General features: G+C 49.1%; 1 protein-coding gene across 2 annotated transcripts in view; it reads right to left on the reverse strand.

Annotated features, from left to right (window-relative positions):
- Positions 1-18,138, reverse strand: part of GCN1 (GCN1 activator of EIF2AK4) — a 58,666-nt gene that overhangs the window by 30,742 nt on the left and 9,786 nt on the right. Inside the window, exons 5-25 of one of the 2 annotated variants that reach the window (XM_025933245.2) lie at positions 17,700-17,808; positions 14,283-14,381; positions 14,062-14,196; positions 12,872-12,940; positions 12,641-12,749; positions 12,095-12,169; positions 11,342-11,470; positions 10,766-10,816; positions 10,382-10,480; positions 9,989-10,162; positions 8,305-8,457; positions 7,066-7,158; positions 5,917-5,992; positions 5,609-5,768; positions 4,385-4,574; positions 4,162-4,286; positions 3,185-3,363; positions 2,793-2,886; positions 1,559-1,672; positions 1,268-1,466; positions 217-372 (exon numbers count right to left, since the gene is read on the reverse strand). In XM_025933245.2, coding sequence (XP_025789030.1) covers positions 217-372; positions 1,268-1,466; positions 1,559-1,672; positions 2,793-2,886; positions 3,185-3,363; positions 4,162-4,286; positions 4,385-4,574; positions 5,609-5,768; positions 5,917-5,992; positions 7,066-7,158; positions 8,305-8,457; positions 9,989-10,162; positions 10,382-10,480; positions 10,766-10,816; positions 11,342-11,470; positions 12,095-12,169; positions 12,641-12,749; positions 12,872-12,940; positions 14,062-14,196; positions 14,283-14,381; positions 17,700-17,808 — 2,588 coding nt within the window. Of the gene's footprint in view, positions 1-216; positions 373-1,267; positions 1,467-1,558; positions 1,673-2,792; positions 2,887-3,184; positions 3,364-4,161; positions 4,287-4,384; positions 4,575-5,608; positions 5,769-5,916; positions 5,993-7,065; positions 7,159-8,304; positions 8,458-9,988; positions 10,163-10,381; positions 10,481-10,765; positions 10,817-11,341; positions 11,471-12,094; positions 12,170-12,640; positions 12,750-12,871; positions 13,019-14,061; positions 14,197-14,282; positions 14,382-17,699; positions 17,809-18,138 lie in introns of those variants that run through there. The other variant, XM_086681834.1, reaches the window with a different exon arrangement.

The raw sequence follows: 18,138 nt of genomic DNA on the forward strand, positions 1-18,138 counted from the left end.
CTCCCAAGGCGGGGAGGGGGTCACAGTAGCTCACAGAATACCAGGACTCAGAAATTCTCCATCTGGTCCAACCCCCCATTTTTCAGAGGAGGAAACGAAGGCCAAGAAGGAAAGTGACTCGCCCAAGGCCACAGCTGCAGGAAGCCCTGGGGGACATTGAGGCTCACCGGCATATACCACCTCGTGCCCGCTGCCCTTACCTGCACTGTTCCTCACCTGGCTCACCCTTGCCCACCCTGCTGCTGATGGTGTGGCTATGCAGCAGGGTCACCGCCCTCTTCACGGCCACCGACAGCTCTTCCTGGCACCATGACTTATCCAGGGCACACTCTGGCTTCAGCAGGCGTAAAGTCACATGGCTCACCAAAGTGCCTATGTCCAACAGAAGGGACCCAAAGGGGATGACCAATACAAAGACACAGAATCCGGCCTGGGCACAAACCAGGGCCCCCAGGTAGAGGCACGTTATCCCTTAATCCTAGTTCTGCTGTGCCAAACCTAATTTCTCATTTCATGTTCATGGCAGCACTGGGGTGGGGGTGGGGGGGGCATGTAGGCCAGCAGGAGCTGTCCTTCCAACACTAAGAAGTTAAAAGTGTGAGCCCAGAGTTGTTCAGAAAGGGTAAAGCTCTACCCATTTGGAGCTCCCACCTTCCATGTAATAAGCCCAGCCAGCCATTAACAGTTTCGGCAGGTTCCATAAGCACCAACTAACTTTTCCACTCAGAACTGTTCCCAGACTCTAGCCTCACACCCATAGGAATATCCCCTTTAAGCTAGAAAGTCTGCTTAAGGCCATTAACCCATGAGAGTGAGGCCACCATAACACCCAGCCACTACCTGGTCTTTGTATCTCCATAGCTAACAAAAAGCTAAGGGTCACAGAGACCTCTCATCATGGACACGTGGCTGCTCAGCAGCTCTGGGCTGCACTGACCAGCCACGTGGCATCAAACCAACCCCATTGCCACTGAATTTCTGACTGATTAGTTTTAAAATTGTTACAGAAAGACCACACTGATTAGTGTTTAGAAGTCTGTACTCAGAGTGAAGGGACCAACAGACATAAAACAGGAGGGAGGACAGAGGAGGGAGCTCCATGTCGATCCCAAGGATATACAGCTTGAGGTTCCAAGGCTGCTTCCCTATGGAAACAGAAGTCGCTGGCCTAGACCACCGTGTGCCTCCCCACAGGCGCTGAGGGGCATCCCCCACCCCCTCCCGAGCTGCCGTGGGCCCCACCCACAGCCAGCAAACAAGAACTAACCCAAAGCCTTGAGCCTAGGGGGCATGACGCAGGCAGCCAAGGACAGGAAAGGGTTCTTGATCCTGGGAGCAGCCAGGGGAGATTTCAGCAAGGGCAGGAAAGAGTCGACCAAAACGGGGATATACTGGGTCAGGCCAGATGGGTTCTTAGCGAGGATGGTGTCCAGCAGGCCCAGCGCTGCCTCCAGCTCACCGTCCAGCTGCAAGCAGAGTTGGCCGAGGAGGCAGGTCAGCAGGGCCTGCTCCGGACAGCAAGGGGCAGGTCTAGCCTGTGGTAGCAGCAGCCACTCACCTCCTGCAGCCGCCTCCGGACCTGCGCCTCCTTGTCCAGCTGGGCCTGCAGCATCTCCTTCTGCTTACTGGTCAGCTGCACCTCCTCTTTTATACCTTTCTTCTTCTTTATCTCCTAAAGGCAACAAGCAAACCAATTCCGTCTCCAGGGAACAGACCTCCCTCCCTACCACAGAGTAGGGAGTGAGATCTGTCCCACAATCAGCACCATGCCAGCCCAAAGTCTGTGACTTGGGCCCCCAAACCTGCCACGTGGCCTCCCCCACCTCCCACAAAGTCCACAGCCACCTGGTTTCCAGAGGATGGAGACAGCAGTAGAGAAGTAATTTCTTATTGCATTCTCTATTGACAAAGGCAAGAAGAGCCTTTAATATGTTAGAAAAATGAAAAGTCCCTCAGTGAGCTGGGAAGGGTATCCTACCCATGCAGCTTCAGATTCTAAACCTTAGCCTCCCTCCCACAGATGCTCTCCCCTAGTATAAGATGGAGCCTAAAAAAGGCCAAGAAATCACTCATTCATTCAACAAGCATTTATTGAGCACCTCCATTGCGCCAGGCACTGCTCTAGATGCTGGGGATACTGCGGGGAAGAAGGCCAAGTCTCTGCCCTCACGGAGCTCACAATCTAGTGGGCGAAGACAAGCAATGAACATGAACAGGGTGACTTGACAGCGGGATGAAGGTTATAAATGAAGAAATGAAATATGCTGCACAGTAAGCGGGAAGAGGGATGGGATCTACTCTGGACTGGGTGGGCAGGGTGGTTGCCTGAGAGGGGGACAAGGGAGACAAGGTGTGGTAAAGGGCCCAGTGTGGTAAAGGGACCTGCTCTGCTGTCAGAATCGGCTCGGTTAACAAGCCGAATACACAATTCCCCAAAAGCTACATAGGGCCAGGCCCTATGCATTCTCTCAGGAGGAAAGACGGGTCCCAGCCTCTAGGAGGTGGGGTAACAGGCACGGAATCAAGTCACACCATTTGGTGGGAGAAAGGTAGGAATTGGCCCTCAGCAGAGAGAGAAATTTGTCTTCCTTGAGTTGAGGGGTGGAAAAAGCTAAAGAAAGGGTTAAGTAAAAAGGGTGGTGGGGGACCCCGGACTGGTGGAGGGGTCAGAAGAGTGTGCCATGGGCCTCAGGATGACCCCAAGGAACGGTATACACAAAGCAGGGAAAGTCACCAGCCTGAGGCCACAAAGCTCAGCAGCCACCTCACGTGTAATGCTTCCATGTACTCACCTCCTTGAGCTCCAGCTCAATGATCTGCTCCTTAAAGGAATAAGCTTTGTTCTCTCGCTTCATGTTGGCCTTCTTTATGCTGTCCTGCTGGGCACTGAAACATCAAAGCAGGTGATCAGCCAGCTTCAAAACAGCCACCAGGTCCTCCAGCCTCCCACCAGTAGTGAAACCCCAGCTAGCTTTGAAGTTGTATGCACCAGGAAAGTACCAGAGACTTGAAATGCTCTTGTATCCCAAGCCTAAGCATGTGCCTGGAACAGAGCAGTACTTGTCCAACGAATGGAAAAGTGGTTTAATTGATTCCCTGCAACAACCCTGTAACGGAGGCCTCTCTCTCTTATAGGTAAGAAAACTAAGGCTTGGGGCAACTGAGCCCATGCGTGGGGGCTCACCTCTGGATGATAGACTTGTCATACAGCTCGCCGGCAGGAGTCTGCATAATGGCAAACTCCTCCCGTGTCACCTGGCGCAATGCAGGGTTCTGCACGGAGGCAGTGATGGTGCTGATGAGCTGTGGAAGGACCCGGTCCGGGGACAGGACGGAGAGGGAGCCCATGGCATTCATGGAAGACTGTCAAACACAGACAGGGTCAGGATGCACCAAGACCGGCACTGGACAGGGGTCCTGCCGTGCCTAAACACCCTGGCTACCAGCTCTTCTTCTTGCCACTGCCTGCTCTTTCTGAGCATTGCCCCCTCCCCGGTGTAAACAGTAGGAGTGTGTGCCTGCCTTCCCAGGAAGCATTTCCCGCTTGGTCTGGTACCAGCACCCTGACTGGGTGACACACTCCTCTACTCTCAATCTCTGTGGTGCAAGTGAAGCTGCCCCCACCTTTTCCAGAGGTGGGCATATGACACAGCCCAAAAGGACAGGCTCAGAAACCAGCACAGGCCCCAAATCAGGTCAACAAGGGCAGTGAGACCCCATGCCAGTTTAAATGATTGGAAAACACAAGCTTTTCTCACTTGGGCTGATAGGGACAAGCTATAAGCCTAGAAGTGTGTCAGCTGCCCTGCTACCAGGGAGGAAGAGACTGTTGGAGAATGAAGCCCCCATTATGGAGAGCAGAGACGAGACACACATGGAAGAGACAGAGAGATGGCAGAGAGTAAGAGAGACACCACCTACAGTGTCCTGAAGATAACATCTGAGTCCCCGTAGCCAGCATCGTGCAGAGCCAGTCATATCCTGTGACTCAGCAGTGAGAAGAGGCAGGAAGCTCCCTCTTGTGCTTAAACCATGTTTGCATTTTCTGTCACTTGCAACCCAAGGGTCCAAGGCCACGTTTCACCACACCTGCACCTCTTTCGTTGAATCCTCCCTCTGACACTCTGACGTGAGGCCAGAACTAGTCCATATGCCAATCACCTGGTTCAGGGGACTCTGCATGGTGATCCTAGGGATGATCTGATCCAAGTGCCTGGTGATGAAGGCTTCGAGGTCAATCTTCATCCTGGCGAGGAGCGCTGGCCAGAGTCCAGACTGCACTGCCACTGAAGAGAAGGGGAGCAATTTGAGGCCTTCTGCCCAGCCTAACCTCATCCTGCCCAGTGGAGTCCCTGCCCCTCCCACACTCGCCCCAGGCACAGACCTAAGGATGGGTGATGCGAGATGATCAGCATCTCCTGGGCCAGCTGTTCAGTGTTGGTAATGTCACCCTCCAGTCCTGGCACCCCAGAGATGACACAAAGAGCCTCCTGCAGGACCCTCGGAGGTACATAGGCCTTGCCTGCCTCAGTCACCTCCCCAGCATCAGTCACCAGAGCCTCTAAAGGTAGCACCTGCAAGGAAACAACTCATCAGCCTCCACTACTCAGCACCCTGTGCAGGCCTGGCACACAAGAGACAAAGATGCCAGGGACACAGCTGCCTTTCACACATGGTGTTCTCTGGGGTTCCTGCTGGAGTAGAGACATGCCCAGCTCCCTGCATGGGACTTGCAGGCTGTGAGATGTGCCTGGAAGGAGGAAGCACAAATGACTCTGCACCTAAAAAGCCCATGGGGAGAAAGGTGGCCACAGAAATTGGTCCAGGAGACCCAGCCAGAGAGACCACAAGTCTGTCACTGGCCCACATCCCTCAAGCAGGATTAGGGGATTAGGGAGGGAGGGACACGGAGTACAAAGGGCACTAAAAAGGGACCTGGTCTTTGGGGTCTACTCTCACTTCTGTCACCCACTGGTGGGGGACGCTGGGCAAGTCATTTCAGCTGCTGGAACTCTGGACAATTCATATAAAATAAAGATATTTAGCCTGCTTTTTTTTTTTTTTTTTTTGAGAGTAAGGGAGAGAGAGGGGGAGAATGCATGAGCAGGGGAAGGGGACAAAGGGAGAGAGAATCTTAAGTAGGCTCCATGCTCAGTGCAGAGCCCAACGTGAGGCCTGATCCCACAGCCCTGGGATCATGACCTGAGCCGAGATCAAGAGTTGGATGTTAACTGACCGAGCCACCCAAGCACCCCATAGCCTACCTGCCTTGTAACAGCAGTGTGAGAAAAAAGCAAAAGAGAGAATGGGTTGCAAATGCTCTAAAAATTATAAAGTGCTTTAAAAAAAAAGTGTTATTCCATTACTCAGTGATAAAAAGATTCAACTACAGGTCACAATTCTGACAAGAAAAGCATCTCTGAAAAGACAAAGAAATTATATGAAATAAGATGTTATCAGAGCTTCAAGGGTAGGGCAGAAGATTCTGGCATCACACAAGTGTCTCAGTGAGAACAGCACAGGAAGAGACCAGCGAACTCCCATGGCATAACTGGGGTGGGCTAAGTGGGTCAGTGAGCCCCAGGTTCGGGACCCCAGCTGCCCTCACCTTGTGAGAACTGAGGACAGCCTTCAGCTCCTCCAGGAGTCCAAATGCCAGCTTAAAGCCCCCGAGAGAGGACAGCAGCTTCCGGACCGTGTGCTGGGCCTGCCTGCGCACACGCCAGGTACGACTCAGGAGCACGGCCACCAGAGCCCGATGGTACTGCCTGCAAGCACAAGGACACAGCACCCTGGGGAAGGTGGATGTGGGCTCTCCGCAGCCAGCCCTCCCACCCTGCACACACGCTGCTTCTCAGGCTCCTGCCGCGGTCTGCCCCATGTGGCCCAAGGGGAAGGTAAACAGGCCTCACGTACTGAACTTTGTTGCCTGTGAGTCTATGCGGGTGATCAAGGAAAAGTCTCTCTGTCAGATGCAGCACAGTACACAGGGCTAGGAGGGGAGACAAACAGCAGAAGTGTTTTTAAAATACAGAACGCATCCAGAAGGAACTGAAAAGGCCTGGAAAATGAACACCAAAACGTAAATGTGATTATCGCTGGATCTGAAGTTCCTTTTTTGCTGACAATGTACACAAGTATTTTGGACTGATTAAAAATATAACGCTTCATTCTAATTAAAAATTACTATGCAGTTCTAAAAAAGAGGGTGAGGACACTCACATACTGAAGTAGAATGATTGCCAAGTCTACATAGCACAATGTGTATGGCAGGCAGGCTACCATTTGTGTAAAAAAAGTGAAGAACTAACACAAAAAGACATTTGCTGGTATAAAATATAAAATATCAAGGATACACAGAAGCTAATATAACTGGTTCTCCATGGCCAGGGACATTGGGTGGCCAGAGATCAAAGCAGGGGTATGATTTTCAACGTAGGCCCTCTTGGATCTTTTATTTTTGAATTATGTGAGTGTATTTCCTATACAAGAACTAATTTTTTTTTAAATCAGGAAGTGACTAACAGTTTCAGTTCGTTTATAATTGAATGTTGTGATTTGTGAATCAAAAGACTTTTCAAATCACTGATTAGCGGCAGACACCCCTAAGGCAACCTAGAATTTTAAACCTACATTTAAAGATCAACTGTTCCTTCTCTGCCGGGAGAGAAACCAGTAGTTTTGTGTCTCCTGGTGGGGGAGTGCAGCCAGCCACACTCCACCATAGTTTCTCAGCTGCCTTGTAATAACACAAGAAAACCTCCAAGACAGCACCAATTACCCAATCAGCTATAATTAAACCTAATATTGCAGTCTCACAACCATTAGCACTCTGTCTCCACAAATCTACCAACTCCCCCATTCCCCAGCCTTCCAAGCCCCACAGGGGTGCATTCATTCCCACGGTGGCTGACAGCCCAGCTGCTGACCACAGCACTCTGGTCCAGTTTTTGCTTAGCTGACTGGTCGAGGCAACAGGCAGTCAGGGAAGGGTCCTCTCTGAAGACCCACCAGGGAGACTCGGGCCCAACCTCAAGTTCAAGAAAGTCCAACTAAGTCACTCACCATCCTCTGAAGCCATGAGCAGGAATTTCTCAGAAGTGAAAATCTGTTTCTTCTCATCTACAATCAGCTGCCAGAAACCACTCAGTTTAGCCTCTGCAAGAAACAAAAGGTCACTCCATGACATAGCTCACTCCATCTGCCAGGGTTGGTCCCCTCCATCCTGAAGCTGCTGGGGCCAGCTACGTGGACAGACCCTGCTTTGCAGCAGGCAGCAATGCTCCCCCAGCATGGATGGGTCACCCCTAGCCTCACTGCCCACCCCCTCCCCATTCTGAGAACTAACCAGTCCTTCTGGTGTCAATGCCTACATGAAAACCATCTGCTGCCTACAGAGGCCCAGGCAAACATCTCCCACCTGAAGTCCCACCTACTCCAGCTGCCAGGCTGAAACACTTGTTCACACATCGTGCTCTCCCTGGCTGAGGCTCATCTGAACTCACACCCTTACAGCTGGTGAAATCCTTCCTTCAGGACCCTAGTCCAAAGGCTCCTTTGTGAAGCCTTTCCTGACAGCCAGCACCTAAACCAAAAGGAATCCCTTCTTCAAAACTGCTTTACTGCCACATTTTACCTCAAACAACGGACATACTTTTGCATCTCCTCTCACTAGAGTAAAGCAGCTTAAAATTTGTGGAATCGCGGTCATGTTCATCTCTGCCTTCCTGCCAAGGCAGCGCAAGGTTCTGGAATTTACACAGACGGCACCCAATGGTATAGAAGAGCTGAACTCCATTTCTAACCACAGGAATAAGTTCACATATGTCTGCAGCCAGAGTAGGACATGCACTAAAGCAAGCATGGAATACCAGGAAGCCACAAAAAGAAAGAGAAAGCTCTTATGGTTTTGCCAATTTGGAATCTTTTCCAAGGCATATTCAGTATCTTCAGTAGAAGAAGACTGGCTAGGGGGAAGCTTTTCAAGGTACACTCTAAAAAAGTCCCACTATACTAAACCCAGGTCAGTCTGGACATTATATACAAACCCTGTCCCAGAGCACTTGAGCAAAAGTGCAAAGGAGGACAGTGACAAGAGTCACTGGCTGTGTTCCCATCTCCTAGTGTGACCCTAAGATTCATCCCTGCACACATCCCTAGTGTGACCCTGAGGCATCCCTGTGGCTGCCCCAGTGTGGTGGTGACCAAGCTGATCCTGTGAAATCCTAAACATCAAGACACTCCTCCCAAGGACTATGAATGAGGCGTCATCTGCTACCATCCTGGACAAGCTTAGACCCTTACCAGCCTGCGAGTCAGCCACCGAAAGCTTCGAGAGCAGCAAGGCTGCAGCAACCCCTTCAGTGACTGTGGGAACCTGAGTGCTCTGGGAGGCTGCCTTCTCCACTGTCTGGATGAGCAAAGGCAGTAAGTCCAGGGCCTGCAATAGTGTGTCACCTGTGGAGAGAGGACCAGCAATTTACAAAACTCCTTGTCAGGGGTGACAAGATTACTCAAGAAAGGAATTATCCACTGAGGTCTGAAATGCTAAAGCCCTTCAGTTACCCTGTCAAATGCTGTGAAGTAGGGGAACTAGAAGCAAACCCAACAACCACAATGTTAGAGCTAGAAGGATCATTGCAAATCCAATAGTTCAGTTATCCGTTTAATGGATAAGGAAAGAGATGGAGACAGGTTAAGTAAGTTGCCCAAGGGCACATAGCTGGTTGGAGGAGAGCCAGGGCCTATCGCAAACCTAGCAATTTCTTTCTGGGGCTCTTCCCCTACACCAGACAAGCTCACGACCCAAATTCCAAAACCAGAACCAACCTATTGACCTATTAACTAAACCCACTTGGTTAAAATTTTTAAAAAAAATTTTTTTTAAGTAGAATTCTGTTAAAAAGTACAGCTAAACCGATGTTTTCTTAACTATTAAAGTGTTATATAAGAACATTTTACAATAAAACACATATTTCATTTGGATGAGGTCATGAATTTGAATCTAAAAAAATGTTTATTTTAATGGTTTCTTTTATATTATGTGTACTTTAAAAGTGGCAAGTAGAAACAGCTCAAGCTGAAGAGACTAGTTTAAACCAAGTCTCTGCTATCTAGAACTCAATCTAAATCAAGATTGGTCAATGCAGCAAAACTGTAAACTGACATAGAGAGTACAGGCCCTGTAGATAAGGGACACCCTTCTGTGGAATCTCCTAGACATTTCTTTAAACACAGCTCATCACAAGCGTAAGCTTTTTAAAAAAAGAAATACTAGCCTAGGGGTGCCTGGGTGACTTAGTAGGTTGAGCATCCCACTCCCGATTTTGGCTCAGATCATGATCCCAGGGTCATGGGAGTGAGCCCTGTGTCAGGCTCTGCACTGAGTGGGAAGCCTACTTAAAATTCTCTCTCTCTCTCCCTCTGCCCCTCTCCCCAGCTCATGTCCTCTCTCTATAAAAATTAAAAAGAAAAAAATTTAAAAGAAGTATAGCCTATACGAGAGGTAGAAATTAACACTAGAGATTTCTACCTTGGAAATCAAGGAGATCATAGATCCTATGCAGATTGGAAAGTTTCCCCCAGCTTTGCCTGGGAAAGAGGTAGATGCCCATGCCCAAATGACAGGTTTGTCAGCCCTGAAGAAAGGGCAGTGCTTGCTTTCCAGTAAGTCCAACGTAAAGTATCCATGAAGTTGGACTTTTTCAATCAGCCAACTCACAATCCCTTGCCCAAGATTTCAGATAATATAGTGACAGGTTATAGTCCTGGGTCCTCTCTGAAGCTTTGTAACTTGAAGGTGTGATATGGGAGAGAAGTCAAAGTCTGCTGTGAAGACTGGGCACTGATCCAGGCTTTGTGGATGATTAAGCCCGAGGCTCCCAGAGGCTCAAAGAAGTGGTGCAAAGTAAGCTGGACTGAATGGGAAAGCTGGGGACGGTGACAATGCCCAGAAGACTCGGTCACCCCTGCAGGGGAGGCATCTCACCTCGGAAGCAGGCCAGCATGCACTGCAGGTAGGCATGCCGCACTGCAGAGGTGGAAGTTTTAAGGCTGAAGGCTTTCTTGAACCATTCGGTGAGCTTCTTGGGCACTTCCGTGGTGAACCGGTTACACCAGAGAGCCAGGACAGAGACAGCATGCACCAAGGTGCCTTCATGAACTAGGGCAAGAAGCAGAAATCCAGTCAGTTCAGCATCTCAGGCCCATGTCCAATCGCTGCCACCAGCACCCGAAAGCAAGCAAGGGTACAAGGGGGAGGAAGCCGTGATGCTTCAGGGGAGGTCTGCCTTCAGAAGGGGTTCATGGCAGGCAGCTCTGGCTGTGAAAACCGGAGTCAAGAGGGGATCCAGATTGCATCCTTACCATGCGGCACAGTTACCTTCTTGCTGGAGGAACGGAATGAACAGCTCAGCCACAGTCCCATTCAGGACTTGACTAGAAGGCCCAGACACCACGTGATGACTGACACTCCCGATCCCTGTAAGGCAGGGGATTTCCTGCTCAGCACAAAACCACAAACACAGGAGTCTTCCTGCCGCTGCCCACTTCCCTAGCGGCCATGCCTCTCCTCTGGCCATTAGTGCCTTTCCCTCAATCCCCCCTCCAGATGACCTGCCTTTTAGGGAAGCCAGGCCTCCCTCTCGCTAGACCCAAACAAGTCCCACCTGCCACACAGGCAGGCAGCAGAGTCCTGGAAGCCAGGCTGGGATGTCCAGGATAATCAGAGGAGTCAAGATCCAATGACAGACCTGCCTTACTATACCTGAGAGGACGCTGATCTTCTGGGCTACAATGGTCAGTTTTCCCTCCGAGCCTGAGAGGAGAGACGGCAAAGATTCAAACTCCACGTCTGCCACGTTTCCCATGGGGGTGATTAATGTGGTCATGTGTGTGACACCAAGAGACAGCCTCTGATTCCACAAATAGACTTTCTATTGTGAAGCTGGGTTTAAAACATTTCCTAGACTTTTTCCTGATTAGAACAGTAGTTTTGCTCTTACAGAAAATTTGAGAAACAAAAAATATAAAGGAAAGCATTTAAAACTCACCCACATGCCCACTACCCAAAGACATTATGAACATTCTGGGGTATTTCCCTCTAGTGTTTCCCTTTATGCATACAATAATGTCTACGCTTAAAAAAAAAAAAAAAAAAAAAAAGAGATCGCCCCCATCTACACTGCCCTGTGCATGTTTATGTTCACTTCCCATGTCTCATTCTACTGAGAGCCTTCTCCTGGCCACACGGCCTTGACATAAGCAGACTCAGAGCCCCAAGTCCTAGGCAGGTTCCGGCCCCACAGCTCAGCCATTCTCATGGCCAGGAAGGCTTACTCACCACCAAGGATAGCAAACAGGTGCCTGGTCAGAGCTTCTGTCGCAGAAGAGTCACTGCACTGGCGAGCCAGGTTCCGCAGTGCCAGCACAGCCTCATCCATCAGGCGGGGACTGTTGGACTTCAGCTGACCTGGACACAGAGAGCTGCAGCTCAGAAAGTGCTGAGAGCTGAGGATCCAAGCTTTCATCTTTGTCTTTCCATGTTCCTAATTCTTCCATCCATGAGCTGGGTGTTCTCGTTATAAAGAAGCTCGGGGCACCTGGGTAGCTCAGTGGGTTAAGTGTCCAACTTTGGCTCAGATCACGATCTCACGGTTTGTGAGTTCAAGCCCAACATTGGGCTCTGTGCTGACAGGTTGGAGCCTGGAGCCTGCTTCGGATTCTCTGCCTCCCTCTCTCTCTGCCCCTCCCCTGCTCACATTCATTCATTCTCTCTCTCTCTCTCTCTCTCTCTCTCTCTCTCTCTCCCTCTCCCTCTCTCAAATAAACAAACATTAAAAGAGTATCAAGAAAGAAATTTTGCAAATGTAGTTTCTTTCTTTCTTAAGATTTTAAAGTAATTTCTACACCCAACATGGGTATCAAACTCACAACCCTGAGATTAGGAGATGCACACTCTGAGCCAGCCAGGCGTCCCAAATGTAATTTATTTCTAGACTGAGCTGTCCCTGCCCTTTTTCCTAAAATAATTGGGAAAATACATCCAAAACCCCAGGTGCCATCCCAGGGGCTGGAGAGGGGTCAGGATACTCACTAGCCAGTCCTTTCACGATGTCCAGGGCATACTGGCTGAGATCAAGAGTCACTGACGCCAGCAGACTGGAGATAGCTAAGGAGGACAGAAAATACACACCATGTCTATATTAGGTATAAATGCCTACTTCTGCCCTACTCCCCAGCCAATGCACCACACCAAAGCAACCATTCTTCATCTCCATAAAGTCATGTGAGTGGTCACACCTTTGCCCCTATAGTTTCAAGTGCCACCTCCACAACAAGTTCAAACTGTCTAGAGCAGATGTTCTTCACCTGAATGGTTTCCAGAAGGTTCTTGGACCTCTAACTAAAATTGTTTGCAGTATTCCAGGCCGATATACTTTTGTACGTCCTTTTAGCATGAGGGCCCATGACTTTCCACATATTCTCAAAAGGGTCCCTGATCTCTCTCCCAAGGTCCCGATGAGGTAAACAGTGAATACATCCTTCACTCCATCCCCACCACTTCTGCGGCCAGGCACCAGAGATGCAACTCATCAGGCAACCCAGCTCCCTCCCACCATCCTGTCTGGCAGCGACCTACTTTCAATAACATTCTCTGGACTTCTCAGTAAGGACTTCTGTATGGTGGGCAGTATCAGATCCTTAAATTCCGAGTGAGACATGTATCGAAGCAGAGGGGCACAGTTATCCTACAAAGAGAAAGGAGTCAGGCACCCAGACTTCATGGGAACAGACCAAGAATACAGGACAGCTCTGAATAAGAATTTAAATGGGATTTAGCTTGTCCAGGTAAGGTCTACTTCTCACTCACCAACAGATACTTCTGAGGCTTTACTTTGCTCATCAGGATGTTCTTCATATAAAAATCCAATAGGGCACTCTAGAGAGTACAAAGACTGGTCAGACCAATATTCTGAGTATCTCATCACTGGCCTAAAAGATCCCTTTTGTGGGAGTGCCTCTAAAAACTACAAATCCATAAAAAATAAAATACATACATGCATACATGAATAAATAAAATACAAATCAGTGCCTAAATTTCAGCATCACATACGGAGGGCTCATTGATCATACCATTCATCATTTTAAAACCTTCCACAGCTTTCCAGAGCTGCTAGGATCCAGTCCAAAGTCCTTGGCCTGGCTCCCAGGCTGCCTGCTGACCTGCGGCTACCACTCACACCTCTCCAACCCCACTCACTTCCTCTGCCTGGCTTTCTCTGCCCAAAATACCCCTCCTTGGGGCGCCTGGGTGGCTCAGTCGGTTGGGCGGCCGACTTCGGCTCAGGTCACGATCTCACACTCCGTGAGTTCGAGCCCCGCGTCGGGCTCTGTGCTGACAGCTCAGAGCCTGGGGCCTGCTTCAGATTCTGTGTCTCCCTCTCTCTCTGACCCTCCCCCGTTCATGCTCTGTCTCTCTCTGTCTCAAAAATAAATAAATGTTAAAAAAAAATTTTTTTTAATAAATAAATAAACCAAAATACCCCTCCTCACCTCCTGACCTTGCTAACACCTATTCACCCTTTAAGTTTCTTTAATAGAGCTGTACCCGTGACCCATGCCCTCTGTCAGGTGCCCCAATATAGAGTATTACTGCTTCCTGCCCCTTTCCTTTGTAGCTCTTATCACAGATATAATCAGATGACCTATCTGTCTGATGGCAGACTCCTCACACTCAGGTCCCCAGAGGCAGGGATCATACCTCCCTGGATCACTGCTGCAATCCCAACAGCTGGCCCAGTGCTTGGCACATAGCAACTGCTCAGTTGTGGGAGACTAAATCATTACATTAACAGGCAAATTATCATCCCAATAACTATGCCAGGATTCACCACAAGCCAGAGCTGGAGGGAAAACTTTCCCAGCTCCTCAAACTTCATATATCAGGGAGAAAGGACAGAGTCTCACATGAGAAAACCAACAGGCTTCAGAGAAGGCCAGGGGCTGGGGCCACAAGGACCAGATAAGATCCCCCTCCTCACTTCCAGTGAGTCCACCTGCCTTGTGCTGGTTGACCACATCCATCTCCTTGTGGCTTGTGCAAAACTGCACCAGCAGCCCCAGCATGCCTGCATAGTTCTGGTTGGGTTCCAGGCTGAGAATGGCTGACAAGTACTGCTCCACCAGCCCAGGGTTCTGAAGAGGAAAGTATAAAGCAGATGTGTCACATGGTGGAGGGTGGCACAGAAGCAGTGTGCACCACCCACCATGCCTCCCGTCACCTCTTTCCACAGCTTGCTGAGCTTCTTCACAGCACCATCGACGGCGTGCCTGTGGGAGCCACCCAGCACCTCCAACAGGAGCAGGCACTGCACCTCGACCTGTCAGGGCCGGGACAGGTTCGAGTCAGGACATGAAACGTGAGTGGAGGCCCCCTGACCCTCACCGCCTGCCCAAGACCTTCATCGGGCCTGCTCAACTCCAGCGAGATCCTCTTCCCTCCCCCACCCCCAAATGGCCCTGTCCCAGAATTACATCTGTTCACTCGAACACGCCATTAATAAGTATTTGTTGAGCACACAGAGAGAAGAGACAGACATGGTCCCTACTTTCATGCACTTTAGAGTCCAGAGAGAGAAAAAGACACTACAAAATAAACACACTAGAATATATAATTCCAGTGAGGTAAGTCTCATGCAGGAAAAGGATAAGCATCCTGTTTCATATCTGCCTTGACTTTTCCTTCATTAATTCCACAAATACTTACTGAATACTGACTAAAGGGCAGGCACGATGCTGGGCACTTTGGATATGGAAGTGAAGACCGACAGGATGATCCCAGACTGTGGAGCTCAGTCCAACCCAGAGTGAAACACGTAATAGGTGCTCAACTAAAAAACCTCAGACTTTATGTGCCACAAACACCCATCACTGGTGAGCAGTCTGAATTACTACCCTAACAAAAAGCGTGTGCTTAAGAAGTCGGCTGTACTCCATTTGCACATGCACAAAACAACAGGTGCATGAGGTTCTTCAAAGGCCTACTAATGGTCATTTTTGTTGTTTACTGTCTCTTACTGTAAAAAAAACAGTAAACAACAAAAATGACCACCAACAGGGGATTAGTTATATATACTGCCATACCTCCACTCAGAGGATCAGTAAACAGTCATCAAGAATGAGAAATTCTTGGGGTAACTGAGTGGCTCAGTCAGTTGAGTGTCAGACTCTTGATTTCAGCTCAGGTTATATCATGGTTCGTGGGTTCAAGCCCCACAGCGGGCTCCATGCTGTCAGCATGGAGCCTGCTTGGGATTCTTTCTCTCTCTCTCTGCCCCTCCCCCACTTATGCACACACGTGTGCTCTCTCTCAAAGTAAATAAATAAACATTTAAAAAAAGAAAGAGAGGGGCACCGGGGTGGCTCAGTCGGTTAAGCATCCGACTTCAGCTCAGGTCATGATCTCGTGGTTGGTGAGTTTGAGCCCCGTGTGAGGATCTGTGCTGACAGCCCAGAGCTTCAAGTTTGCTTTGGATTCTTTGTCTCCCTCTCTCTCTGCCCCTCCCCAGCTTATGCTCTCTCTCCAAAATAAATAAATAAACATTTTTAGAAAATAATAAACAGAAAAAGAAAAAAACCTCTTTATATGCTATGCTGGAACAAATTCTAAATCTGCTTAGAGAAAAAAACAAGGTGAAAGAAAAAAGTATGTTTAGTATGCTACTATATAAGAAACCCTGTTCAGCAGTATATACAGAGAATGTATCCACACACACAAGGAATTAGTAATAGATGGACCCAGGTGGCTAGGGAGGGAAACTGGTGTAGCCTTCTATGTCTGTCCCATTTTGAATTTTTTTTTTTTAATTAGAATAGCTTTTTAAGCTTGCTGACACCACATTCAGAACTATATTGCTGCTCCTCTCCTGAGAATGTTCTAACCCCTGATCTGGGCTTGATTTGTTCCTTCATATCCTTCGGGTCTCTGCTCATATGATGCCTCCTTTGAAGCCTCCTCCCACTGTCACCCTGCACCACACTCCTTCCTCCTTCCTACCTGCCTTTCTGCTGTGTGACCTTCGTCTTACCATTTCTTAGCAGATCTGTGTGGCATCTACCTCCTCCACAAGAGTGTAAGCTCCATGAGGGCAAGGTCCTCTTTCCTGTTCCCAGCTCTTACTGCAGCTCCTAGAGAAACTGAATGAACTATGATCTATGTGTATGGTTGACATCGGCAACGAGTAAAGGAAAAACCCAGATTCGAGACGCTGGAAAAATAAACACGGTCTCATGCTCCTGATGCATTCTGTCCCACAAAGACAACACTCCAGAGTTGACCCCTGCCACTCATTAACACACAAGTATACTTACCTACCTGGGATAATAAGAAATCACTGGAGATAAGCCAAGGAGGGAGCCCCTGATAAAGCATCTTAAAAAGATGATTTTGGTAGCAATGAAACCCACACTCTGAAGGGGGTCCAATTCCACTATCCATTATGTATCAGGTTTCAGTGTTCTTACCCTTCAGGCAGTCACTGATGGCCACTCCATAGTCATCCCCAGAGGATTGCTGGGTAAGCTCCCAGGGACGAGCTCATCAATGTGTCTTATTAACAAGCTGCTTCAGGGAGAGGCGCTACAGTTTTCTAATGCCTCTCATTTACCTGTACAGCCCTCTGTAACGTTCCACAGCCCTTTCACACCTCGTCTTGAGCCCCTCTTCACGACAACTCATGGAGGTGGATGGGGTAGGTGGCACTTTTCCCCATTTTGCAGAAATGGGAAACAGATTCAGAGGTTACATATATGGCCAAATGTCATGGCTGAGAATCACAACCATACCTCGGGTTCCTTTTCTTTTGTTTTAAAGTTTATCTATTTTGAGACAGAGGGACAGCACAAGTGGGCGAGCAGCATAAGCAAGGGAGGGGCAGAGAGAGGGAGAGAATCACAAGCAGGCTCCACACTGTCAGCACACAGAGCCCAACACAGGGCTTGAACCCACGAACCATGAGATCATAACCTGAAATGAAATTAAGAGTTGGATGCTTAACCAACTGAGCCACCCAGACGGCCCTAGGGCTCCTTTTCAATGAACCATAAGACCATTCCTCTTGCCCTCCATTAAGCATATCTAGATGTTCAAAAGAACCTCCCAATCTGGCCTATTGGGCCACCTCTGGTTAGCAGACATGTTGAAAGGCAAGGCAGAGAAGGTGGAAGAAGCAGGCACAGAACAGGTGGAGAGAATTAAAAGATCAAAACATATGGCAAGAAAATTCTGTTCCATTAGCTAGTTCGACACTGAAATCCAAACACAGGGAAAGGAATGATTAGCCGGAAAAATAATAATAATAATAATTTACATTACTGCATTTTCTAATTTACTTGCTTTCTGTCTTCCCTGCTCTGGCCTATCATGTCCTCCACGTATGCCCTGAAGGCAGGAATTGCCCATCAGTGTATTCCCAGAGCCCAGCACCATGCCTGACAGAGAAGCTCAAACACATGTGATGGACAGACGGATGTTATTATGTTGTACTCACGTCCATCCACCAGCATCACACATTCGTGACAATTCAGAGTGCTTGGTCACCAGCACCAAGAAGAGCACTTGGCCAGAGAAGGTGCTTCAACATGTCCCAACTCTGCGCAGAGAGCTGACTGCCACTACTGCAAAGACACATGGAACCTACCAGTTTGTTCCAGATGTCTCCTTGACGCTTGGCTCTCGAAGGAAAGGCAATGCGCACCAGTAGGCAGGTCCAGGACAGGGCCAGCAAGGCAGCAGAGCCGCTACTCTTACTGCAGGGGGCAGGGAGGCGAAGGATGAGTGCAGAGCAGGAGCCTCCACCTTGGGGACAAATGCTGACCGCGAGGCCCTGCCTGGCATATAGGACCCTCCCTTGACCTACACCTGGAGAGAACTTGAAACTGTTTCCTCGTAAATCATCTGTAACAACTCAGGACAAGGAATGCAGAACTCAGCAGCCAAACTCCCACCTCTTAGCACTCAACAACCATAAAAACAAAAAAGATGCTTTCCCCTATTCAAACAGTGTCCAGTGGACATTTGGTTTCCCTTCAAAATGGCCTTGCTTCCACTGGTTTCCCAACCCTGTTCCTCAGGAAAGC

Source organism: Puma concolor, chromosome D3, assembly GCF_028749965.1.
Source record: "Puma concolor isolate L17-30 chromosome D3, mPumCon1.1.hap2, whole genome shotgun sequence".
NCBI classification, from domain to species: domain Eukaryota; kingdom Metazoa; phylum Chordata; class Mammalia; order Carnivora; family Felidae; genus Puma; species Puma concolor.